Source organism: Anas platyrhynchos, chromosome 13, assembly GCF_047663525.1.
Source record: "Anas platyrhynchos isolate ZD024472 breed Pekin duck chromosome 13, IASCAAS_PekinDuck_T2T, whole genome shotgun sequence".
NCBI classification, from domain to species: domain Eukaryota; kingdom Metazoa; phylum Chordata; class Aves; order Anseriformes; family Anatidae; genus Anas; species Anas platyrhynchos.
Window position 1 is genome coordinate 5,429,822 of NC_092599.1, and position 11,364 is coordinate 5,441,185.

Consider the following 11,364-nt stretch of genomic DNA (forward strand, 5'->3'; position numbering starts at 1 on the left):
GAAAGGCTGCTCTGGTGCATCCAGCACCTCTGCGTGATGGTTCCAGGCTGGTGCATTTCAGAACAGTGTAGTTGGTTTTGTACCTGATGAGGGTGTAAAAGATAACACCACGCACTGCTTCAAGAACTGTGATCATCACTCCCTGTAGCTCTTCACAACAGTGCTCTGGCAGCTGAATCCCAGTGCCACCCCACAGATACTATCACAGCCCTTTGGAATCGCTGATGTTCAGGACCTCTTTGAATCCAAGGTGCTCTCCACTGGCATTAGGTCAAGTTTTCTTTTCTCCTTGTCCTTTTTGCATCTTTCAGGTGATCTCTTTCAAATCTGTCTTCTTCTAAACTTGTAACATGTCTCAGCTGTACTTCTGCCTGCAACTGTAATGCGCCCCACCTGGGAAATCTGGTTAATTTAAGACATACTAAGCAGTTTTTAAGAAATACAGAAGGGGAAAGGGAAAGCTGCTTCTGCACAGCAGAGGCATAGAAAAGGAAGGAATGTTTTCAATGCACCTGTTTTTGGCATCCCTTCTTTTTGTAAAGGCCAGGAAGTGGGGAACAGGCCCCTGCTGCCCTTGAGAAGCAGGTCCTCGAATGAAGCACTACAGGTGCTTCAGCCAGGAACAGCCCAAGCAGCAGCGCAGAGCTGACAGGTATTACCAAGGAAGTTACATCAGGACTTGAAGCCCTGCTCTGGTGTGTTCCCTCACTGTGCAGGCTCCTAAGGGATCACAGGAGGGAGGCACCCGGGTTCAGAGACCCCAGAACTCACCTGACTGCAGCAGAGCTGCCTCCCCAGTGCTACTCAGGGCACAGCTCCGAGTAATTGTAGAAGCAGGCAGAAATCCCTCCCACATAATTAGGAGAAACGTAAAATTGCAATTAAGAAGAGTTATATAAGAGACTGAAGCAATGCAAACAAGTGCTTACATATTTCACTTCTGCAGCCTAGCAAGGATGAGCAGGGCTGCACTGTTGCTGCAGTTCACACGCAGCTCCCTCGTGCCTCAGCAACATTAATACTGAGGCAGAGCAATCAAACCCAGCCGTTCGTCACCAGTTTGTGCAGCTGTAGGGTGACACCAGAGCTCCCACCACCACCCTGGGGAGGCCACCAGCCGTGGGAACAACCGTGAGCCTAAGTTCAGAGTCACGCTTCCCAACCTGAAATAAATGCACTCAGCAGTCACCATTAGAGTTTATTTTTCTTCGTAAGTGTGCAGTTTTTAAAATTCTACAGTAATGATGAAGTCATAGGCTACTACCTTTAAGTGTGGAAACAGTTTTCAAAAACAAAGACCATGCTCTACAAGTGAGGAACAGGCCATTGACTCTTCAGCTGGAATTATTTTCAATAAATACTGATCACTTTAACACTTATATGGAATGACATGTTCAGATTTCTACACAGCTCACTATGAAAACAGCATGGTAAGTTACATAAAAGCTTCAACTTCAAGGATGTTTGCTTGATTATTTAATTACTTTATTAGAAAAAGAGAAATGCAAGAATACTTGAAATGGAGTGTCACCTGGACAACTTTTCCCCCATTTTATTCTGTAAGCTCCTATTAGCAAGACAATCCCATCAGAGCTGGCAGTTTGATTAAAATACATATAAAAGAATCCCACACACCACTTTAAGGAGTTGTTACAGGCAAGTATCTTGATGAATTTGGAATGGGTCTTCAATAATTGTATCCTGACATTTATTGCTTGTATTTGTAAACCTGAAATCCAGTTTATTCCTTTGAAGAGTGTTAGGACTAGAGTGAGCGAGATGCATGTTTTACTTGTATCTTTGCATTCTGGTTAAGAAGAAAAAGAACCACGCACAAAAACACACATCCACCTTCATCTACAAAACAGCCTATACAGAATGAAGCAGAACAAGGTAAGTCCTAAAGTAGCAATGTTTAAAAACATCAGCAGGGGTAGAAACCTAGCTCGTCTAGCTTATGCACAACCGTTTTTCCTCCCATGCTTGGCCATAGTTCAGGTGTTACATGAGGAAGTTCTGACTCTCCTGCAGAGAACAGCAGTTTCAGGGGGTAACAGAATCAGGATTTCAGGAAAAACAATGGTGTGTTTTACTGGAACTGAGCGGCACAGTGCCACATCTATTCTCCATGCTTAGATCTATTTTGACTGTTTCCCAGCTACCAAAGGAGGAATGTGAGGTGAGGACAGGAACCCATATTGGTTACACGTATTGCACAGTTTTTCCTGCTTGCCAGTTAAGCCAGCAGCCTGATCTCAGTACAGACCCCTGCAGTCAGGGGTTTAGATGCAAGAAAACGTATGTTTGATAGATTCCAGCTCACCTTGAACACTGCCAGCCTGAAGGTGCTACACCCCAAACCAAACTGGCTAGACAGCCGCCTTGTAGAACTGGGATGAAAGGGGTGTTACTCTTACTAACAACCGTGCTACAAGACAGTTTGTCTGAGAGGCTGCATTCCAGAGGTTTCCATCTCTTCCCCTTCTAGCCCCCAAGAAGAAGAGACGAGCAAACACGTTTAAGTTGGGATGTATTTCTGTAAACACCAAAACATTTTGCTATACAATAGAAAAAAGTTACTCTTCTTATATTCTTAGAGGAGCCCTGAATACCTTGGAATACCTGTATCCTGCAATTATTAATCTGTATGTACCACATGTGCATTTCTTGTTTTGTACACAAACTGAAAGCAAGCTCGAACAATAGTAAATAGCAATTACACTCCTGCAACAGGCAAATCACCATGCTGCAGTTGCTTACTCCTTTGCTTTCGATATGTAGTCAGCCAGTTTGTTGATACTATCCTCCTGCTGTTCTAGGGCATCCAGTATGATGCCCATCGGGGTCTTCTTCAAACCTATTCCTTCCATTTTGTTCTCCAGCTTGTTCTTTATGTTCCGGAGCCTCAGAGAAGCATGGACGAACATCACTGCATAACAGAAACGTGCTTATTAATTGGTTGTGTCCAATGAAAGCATAGTTCTTGCAGCATCCATCTTAAGACACACCCCAAAGCCATGACATCACTGGAATATGATGTCTAAATTACTGCTTAAGTAACTGCAAATACCCATTTAATAATAATAATGCTGAAGATAGCTTGTGCTGGTTTGTGTCCCCTCCCTCCCACCCCTGATTTTTTGGTTGGGGACAATTTAAATAAAGAGATTTAAAGCCACAAGCCACTTTAGACTTTGCAGGCTTATTTGAGAAAGCTCAGTTCAGCCCTCACCCTCAGCTTAGAGAACAGCAGAATTACTTACAGAGGAGAGGAAGAGTGATCCCGAACATGAACACCATGACGTCTCCCAGATAGGAGATCAAGAAGTAGCTCGACAGCATGATGACTATTACAAACGTGGTTGGGTACTGCTTCTTCATCCTGCGGAGTATGTCCTTGTTGTGCGACACCCACACAAACCCCATGAACACCAGGACCACCACAGTACCGCCAATAAGCATGTTCAGGGGACTCAGGAATCTGAAAAAAAAAAAGAGGGAAGGAAAAAAAAAAGATTGAAGCATCCTGTTTCAGAGCCTTCAGGACTTGTGCTCACAGAGCACACATCCAGCTCGCTGTTGACTTTGTTGCTGGGCAGGTAAGGCATTAAGAAGCCAGTTGGTCTTGCAAAACCTTTGTTGTTTTTTTTTTTTTACAGAGAAGCTAATAGCACAGGTGTAAATGAGCAAACAACCCTTAGCCATGAATTAGCATATGTAGATGGTCTTTGCGTTCTCTTCCTGAGCATAGCTGAGGATAATGAGTGTCTGCAGCAGCTCGTTACTAGAGGCACTCACCACCAGCTGACCTCCTGCCCAGGTTTACAAAAGGTGGAAGGTAGGGGGATGCTGAGCACAGGAGGTTACTTTTGTTGTCGTGGTTGTTTTTTATGCCTTCAATACGTACCAAATTTGCATGTGGTGTTCATGTCAAAACTAGTATCTGGCTGTAACCTAATGGCAATTCACTAGGACAAGAAGGGAATGAATGCCATTCTCTGCCCAGCCACCTAGGTTGCCCGTTTTCTCAAGACAAAGTATTTGTTATAGCCAAACTACAGCAGGTCTTTGAAAATACCCTAATATTGATACAAACGGTTATACTAATTCCCTTGCCAAGCAAACGTTAGATTCTGAGGTAAGTTCATACTAAACTGAAGACGGGTTGTGTGGGTGGGTGGCAGGGAGGGAAGGTTTCCCCCAGTGGGTACGAACCTTCATATATTATGAACCTCCAGAGGAGCTTACCCCCACCAGCACAGTGGATGGAAGCCCCATCCCAGGCAGACATGCAGAAGAGTCAGAAGAACCAGAGCGTGGGCTAAGAAGAGCCAGGCCTGGCAAAGGGGCTGCTGCTGAGGTTTGTGTTGTGTTATTGTTACCAGTTACCAAGCAAGCCAAGGCACTGAGTGGCTCAGCTTTGGACTATAAACAGCAAGCCCCTTTTTTGGACCAGGGTGAGCCCATCACCTGCTCACACCACTTTCCCAAGTATTCAGAGGTTGCTTTGTCCTCAGCTTTCACCAGTGACTTTGCCCAGCATGTTTCTGTATTTGCATAAGAGCCAGGCTCTGCTATGTTTCACTTCTCTAGCAGTAAGCTGTGTGATTTTAGCTGCACTCTGATTTACTCGCTTGCACGTGCACAGACCTGACTGCACAGCACCTGGGCGCTCTGAGCTGCTACAACTGGCAGCAGCACAGTGCTGTCCTCATAAAGCCAGGGGCAGGAAGGATTTTATCCTGTACTCTTTGCAGTCTGCCTATCCCAAAGCTCATGGGCACACTGACTCACCGCTCCCCCCCGCTGCTGAGGAGGATGCTCTGGGTTGTGGTCTGTGCTTCACATCCGGCACAAGCAGAAGAAATCTCTCGCTGGTCTGCCAACACCTTACCTGCATGCCAGGGGGCGTTTCCGCAGAGAAGGAAGAACCCCCAGGAGTTACTTCAGAGCACAGCCTGGCTACAATTCTGTAAGTCAATTGTGCCAACAGGAGACAGGACAACTGGATGGAAAGAGATTAAAATTCAGACTAGTTCCCCACCTGCTTCTGCTACTCATGCTGAAGAGCCAGCACGGCTTTTTGGAAACGGTGATAGGGCAGACCTGCTTCTTGCATCTGAGTCACTCTCTGCAGCCAGCCAGATTATATTTAGCTCTGAATTGCCAATCCTAAATTTCCAGACTGGAAAAAGTGAGCAGTACTGCTCTGGAAAGAAATTGGTTTCATCTGCATTCCCTTGTATCCAGAGAAGGAGGGTGGCTCACGCCAGGACCACACCAGTGCCCTGTTTGTGCACACGCTGCTGGCCAGAGCAGATTTTTAAAGCAGAAGTCACCTCCACATCACAACTGGCTTAGAGTAGAGATGGCCAAACTTACTCGGATGGCTCACAGCAACCATTTGTTTTGCTCAAAAAAATCTTCTGACAAGGTAATGCTGGAAGGAGCAGAAGGCTAGGCAGGGCTCCATGCTACCAGGTGTCTGGTAAATGCTCGAGGAGCTTTGTCTTCCCTACCCTTCCCTTCGCTCTCTTTACAACTTCAGAAACTGGTGGTGAAGTGCAAACCCTCCATCATTATAAGGAAAAGACCAAAGACTCCCCTGTTTCATGCTTCTTTCTGGAATTACACAGGTTCTGTATTACTGACTGGCTGTAAGGGAAGTGAGGAAAAAAAAAAAAAACACAACACCAACAAAATCACATTCAAAAGATCCCATTTTCCTGGGGAAAGTTAATTGAATTACATGTTTTCTCAAGTGGGCTGCATTCCAATGCGTACAAGGAAACAGGGAACATAAGTATCAAATGAAGTCATTCAGAGCCACAGGAAAACAGATGGGGATAGCAGTTGCCACTAAAAACTGGTATTCAGACTCTCAGCCATGTGTCCGCAGAGTTGGATGCTGCTGATTACAGTGCTGGATAAGGTGTCACACACCAAGCTCCCCTTTATTGCTTGAATCCCCCACAGCATAATTCATAGCGCTACCTAAAATTCTCCCAGAAATTCAGATATAGGCACTTCTGCTCCAGAAACAGCGTTTTTCAAGGAGGCAGGCCCCCATTATCCCGTTTCACTCAGAGCTGCTGGCACACTCCTCTCACTACCACAATAGCTTAAGACTAAAAAGGAAAAAACACAGGCACGTTATTTTAGAACATGTATCCGGGGAAAAAGAAAACTGCCTAACAGCCCTGGAAGTCACCTTAGAGCTGAAGCACCAGCACGGATATTGGCCGGATTTATCCACAGATCAGAACACGATATGCCAAATTCATGGCCAGGCAAGAAGGCTGGAAGTCTTTCAAAGCTGCTGAGACAAGGTAAGTGCCCAGCCTTAAAGCATGTTACAAGATACTTTCTAAATATAAGTCCCTTTAGGAGGGATTTATAGGGCCTCTCAAATACTTGAAAATGTAATGCACGGAACTGTTAGCATGTCAGTGTTGTGGCAACTTGATTTGGGGCTGCTCAGATGACTTGGGGAAGATGAACTCTTCTGGGGCTTGGGAAAAAAAAAAAAAAAAGCTCATTCTGATTGCCCTAAAAGGAGTCAGATGGCAGGACTGAACATTTGGGGGTGCAATCAGCCTAGAACTCAGAGCACCCTAACGGGATGCTCTACTGTACTGCTCTCTGCAGTAGACAAAATACAGCCCTGGGAGGATGCTGCAGCCTCTGATACCGCCAGGACAAACCAGCAAAGAAAAGCTGTCACCTAGATTTACCACCAGCAGCATCTCAAGGCAACACCAAGTACCTGAAGTTCTGTTCCTCTTGCCCTTCAGGGACCAGGCAGGCCACCACATCTGTCTCAATACAAAGTACAAAGATGGGGGGAAAGAAAAGAATAAATAAAAGAAACTTGCTGTTTGCTCCCAGGGGCAGGGACACAGGTGCTGCCCTGTGCCAAGTGCAGCCGTGGGACACGTGCTCGTCCAAGTGGTATCAGGAGACAGCACAGGTGCCACCAGCTGGGGCTGCGATGGTGTGGGAGGAAGTACTGTAACTATACACCTACTTCTCAGAGCAACAACAAAACAAAAAAAAAAATAGATTAAGATGAGTGTTTTTTTTTTTTTTTAAATTGCATTCATATTTCTAGACTCTGTGCTACATCTGTCACAAAGCAGGTTGGATTCCCACAGAGCTGCAGAAAGTCCAAGAAGCTCTGCCTTCAGTGACTTACATTATCTGGTCTTGCTGGGTTACTTCACACCTGCAGGCTGCTGCACAGCCCCATAGCAGCAGAGCTGACCACCTCCTTGGAAAATTTACAGCTCCAGTGTAGCAAAAAAAGAGGGTAAGACTCATCCTCTGAGCACTGCAGCACGAGCCCAGAAGTAGGGCAGGCCACATAAAGAGAAAGCAAGCAAGCTCCTTCCTTGAGTCACCTCCCCCTCAGATGGCTGTCTCAGGGTGATTATTCAGCAGTTGCTGGCACATCTGCTTCTTCTGCACGTGAGTAGGCACGTCTGAGCAAAGGCACGGAGCTGGACACTTCCAATCACTGAGAACAACGTCTCTTTACTCAGAGCAGCACAGCTGGGTCACTACAGCACATAAATGTGAAAATTCCCTTTTAGGAGGGCTCGTGCCTCACCATGTTCCACACGAGGGACAGGTGAGCGCAGTTATCTGCTTCCTTCCTCGTTTGTGCTCATTCAAACGACACTACAAGAGACAGCAGGTTCTGCTTCCTTCCCCTCTCCCCATATTTTGGGCTACAGTGAGGTCACATAGCTGCAAGGAGAGGTAACACCTACAAGGACAAACAGAGTGCTGTCCTCTGACGTGGCACTAACACGTCTGGTCACTGCCAGGTGAGAGCCCGCAGCAGGCACGGGTTTAGCAATGCTTCTGTACTCACTGCTTCTCGCTTATGTTGCTTTCAGAACAGGAGTGGAGCCCTTTCTGCACAATCTCTATGAAATTGTGTAGTAGTATTATGCAACGTATGTTTTAGAGCTGTGTGTGTTGTGCACTGTTCTTAATCTTTCATCAGGCATTAGACACTAAGCACTCTGCTGCTCTGGAGGCTGCTCTGGTGAGGGAATTACCCCCAGGCCAGCTAAGGCTGTGGTCTGGGGTGGAATGAAATTAAAAAAAAAAAAACACCCACGTTCATTCATTGCTAGGGGTTGTACAGATGGCCAGTAGATGCGGTAGAGATAAGTGGGCAAAGGAAAGCTCCATCGAACTTCAAGCTGTGGGGAAAGAATTATGCCAAAAGACAATGAAGACTCTTAGTTGTAGCACTCTGAAATGCATTGCACTTCTTAGTACTATCACTTAGACACTAGTTTATGGTAAGTACGAGGCAACAAAAGCCTACAAGAAACAACCTTGATTTAAGTAGTTAGTTTGAACAGCAAGACAGAGAAGCCTTGTCAGAGTAGCTGAAAGCCCGGACAAATGGCACTTACTGGGCAGGAGGATTGTTTGGGGGAGAGCTGCAGGCTGCTGTGGGAGGCACGGCTCTTAATAAATATCTGTGCAGCTCTCACAGTAACAGGGCCCTGGCTCAGAGCAAAAAGGGCAGTCATCATCCAGGTCCTATGCAACTCGGGGAGGGACACAGTTTGATTTAGCAATGATCTTGGTTTTTAGCAGCAGCAGAGTTCCAGGAAAGAAATAAAAAAGAGCACGCTAGCCTGCATTGACTCACAGAGGAGTTTGCAGGGCAAGGAGTAAGGGGAAGAGGAACTGTTGCTGCCACCAGCCTGTACGCATAGAGTGGCAGTCATTCAATACTTTCGGTTTCTTGTTCACAGATTTAATAGTTTCTGCCTAGAATAAGCAGAAATAATAGTTTTCTGCTGGGGCTTGAAAGCAAAATTTAGCTGCAAAGCACAGAACATCATTTACATGTAACAGTAGCCATCGGAAGGCAAAGGGAGGGGAAGAGGCAGGGCAATGATGCAGCAGAGATCATTACGATTGCATTGCATTCATGGTAAGGTTATTCCATACCTTGCAGAGAGATGGAGATAGCCAAAGGTTGCAGAGGTCAATGTTGTTGTACAGGAGGCTGTAAATTAAGCCATGGCAATAAACTCTGCACTTGTGCTATCAAAAAAGCCCTAGGCTACAACTTCCATCTCAGTCCAGCATTACCACAGCTACCAAGCTACTACAGCAGCCAAAAATATTGTATCACCTGCCTGTCTGTGCCATGAGATGGCTTAAAAACAGGTAGAGTTGGTCAGGGATAAGTTCAGTTGTGATCACAAAGACCACTGCATGAGCACTTTCAGTAATCCTGCCCCTAGGCACAGTCCTGGAGTTCCTAAAAAGCCATGATAAGCTCAGGAATTCCTGCCCATTACAGAATGAAGTGCAAGGCCACAGCTTAGTCATCAATGTAAATTTAATCAGGAGAACTTTCTTTGCCTTTCTCCCAAAGCTACAGTCTCGCCAAGTGAAAAATCTTTTATTAAAAAGGAACAGGTAGCTTTCCTTTACTGAAGGGTTAGCCTGTTCCCGTTAGAATTAGTCTCCTGTCCTTATACTTCAGTGTCAGAAGAATCAGTTTTGCCATATACCAAAGGCTCTAAGATGCACAATTAAAAAAAATAAAAATCATTCCAGGTGTTTCTTGTCCACAGATTTCAGCTCAGCACGTCACTGCTCGATATGAAGATATTAAAATTGCAGTTCTGGTGTTAATCTCTACCTTGTGCGGCTCCATTCATCCTCCTCCCCCAGCCCCAGCAAACCGGTAGGAAGTAAGTGGGAGATATATCACCATCCTTGATCTGATAAGAAGGGATCAGAGTGCAAAAGGAGAAAGGAATTTAGGAGATGGAGTAAATTTGCTGCTGTTCTAGCCCTCTGGCCAGGGATAAAGAAGCTATTTACAGTTTTTTTTCCCTACTTTCTTGGGGAGAAGAGTTGTCCCCCTGCCTTCCACAGCTCCTTTGATCTATCTAATTGGCCACAGCACTGCACTGGTAAACACGGGCAGATGAACACTGAAGATTAGTCTGAGGTGGGCAAGAGTCTGCAAGGCTCTTTTTACCTTGTCTAATAATCCACTGAGTTGACTGCAACATATCACCACCGAAATTAAGAAGAAAGTCTACAGCACTATGCCAAGCTGTTACACACAAAAAAAGAAGTAGGGTTCTCAGCCCCTCCTGTCACAGGCCCACACTCCCTGGAACCTGGAGACTTTTCACTGACTCAGATGCTGGGTCAAGAGCTTCAGATGCAGAACAAGAAGGGATTTAGGGGAGGAATTTAAGCCTCTGCAATATATAAGATAAGATATACTTCTGCCAAAACCACTTCGGCCTAGTGGCCAGGCAACCCTCCAATTTAAGCATTTGAGCGTTGTTTGTCGAGGAGTGCTGGAAATGTATTCCAGTTTCTATATTAAAAGCTTAATCATCACAGCCTCTGCTGCAACTGCTGCAACTCGTGATGAAGAGCTTTCTGGTCTCGAAGCAATACCAGCAGTCACAGGCCTATACTCAGGGGGTGATTAGGAGGTTATTTCCCAACTCCCCGTAGGGATGCTGACACGAACAGGGTCCTGCCTTGAAGGTCTCAGTCTCGCCCCAAAATGAAACATACGGGCATCCTGCTTATCTTTATTATCTTTATCAGGGTTTTTTTTTATGCACTAGCTCAGAAATAAGAGTGGCTGTTCTGCCTGCTGGACATGAGCTTAAAACTATACGGGAAGCAGAATTCATCCGTTTTTTTTCTTGTTAATTCAAAGCCAAGTTTATCTCTACAGCGGCGCTGGGCAGGCTTAGCCAGGCAGTGCTGGTCACTGCGGAGGCCCCACTGACATCCAGCACCACCAGGGCTGCTCCCCGTCACCCCACAGCTGCTCCCCGCCACCCCACAAGCAGCCGGGCGCTCCTGCAGGAGGTGCTGAGCCGCCTGCGGATTGGGGAATAAAAAGGAGCTCCCCAAGCCGCTACACAGCCCCAGGAAGAGTTAAAAAAAAATAAATCGCAAACCCAAATCAAACCCAGCGCCTCACCCAGCCCGTGGGGGCTGTCCCGGGGCTCAGCGACCCCCCCGGTCCCCCCATCCCCGACCCCCGGTCCCCGCCCGGGCACCGACCCCACGATGGCGACGACGGCGGCGGCCACCATCAGGTAGTTGGTCTGGTAGTAGAGCAGGTTGCTGACCACGCGGTTGTTCCATTTCGAGATGTCCTTGAAGTCGGGCCGGGCGAAGCGGTCCGAGCCGGGGAAGAAATCGTCCCAAGCCCGCAGCGGCGCCACCTGCACCTCCATGGCCGCCGCCGCCGCCGCGCAGGCCTGAGGGAGCCGCGGCACCGCCCCGGGGCGGCTCCGGGACCACGGGGGGAGCTCGGCCGGCCCCGCACCGCCCGGTTCT

At 46.9% G+C, this 11,364-nt stretch overlaps 1 protein-coding gene across 1 annotated transcript; it reads right to left on the reverse strand.

Annotated features, from left to right (window-relative positions):
- Positions 1 to 1,185: 1,185 nt before the first annotated feature.
- ARL6IP5 (ARF like GTPase 6 interacting protein 5) lies at positions 1,186 to 11,360 on the reverse strand. Its single transcript, XM_027467833.3, has 3 exons — positions 11,086 to 11,360; positions 3,264 to 3,481; positions 1,186 to 2,929 (listed from the first exon to the last, which is right to left on the reverse strand). Exons 1-3 carry the CDS (start codon positions 11,259 to 11,261, stop codon positions 2,757 to 2,759), a joined length of 567 nt encoding a protein of 188 aa, XP_027323634.1. The 5' UTR covers positions 11,262 to 11,360; the 3' UTR covers positions 1,186 to 2,756.
- Positions 11,361 to 11,364: the final 4 nt, after the last annotated feature.

Excerpts from the sequence above, each read along its gene's own strand:
- ARL6IP5 (XM_027467833.3), bottom strand. The coding sequence starts at position 11,261 with ATGGAGGTGCAGGTGGCGCCGCTGCGGGCTTGGGACGATTTCTTCCCC. Across the intron at positions 3,482-11,085 it reads GCCGTCGTCGCCATCGTGGG|ATTCCTGAGTCCCCTGAACA; the intron begins GTCGGTGCCCGG and ends TTTTTTTTTCAG. Across the intron at positions 2,930-3,263 it reads GATCACTCTTCCTCTCCTCT|TGATGTTCGTCCATGCTTCT; the intron begins GTAAGTAATTCT and ends TCTGTTATGCAG.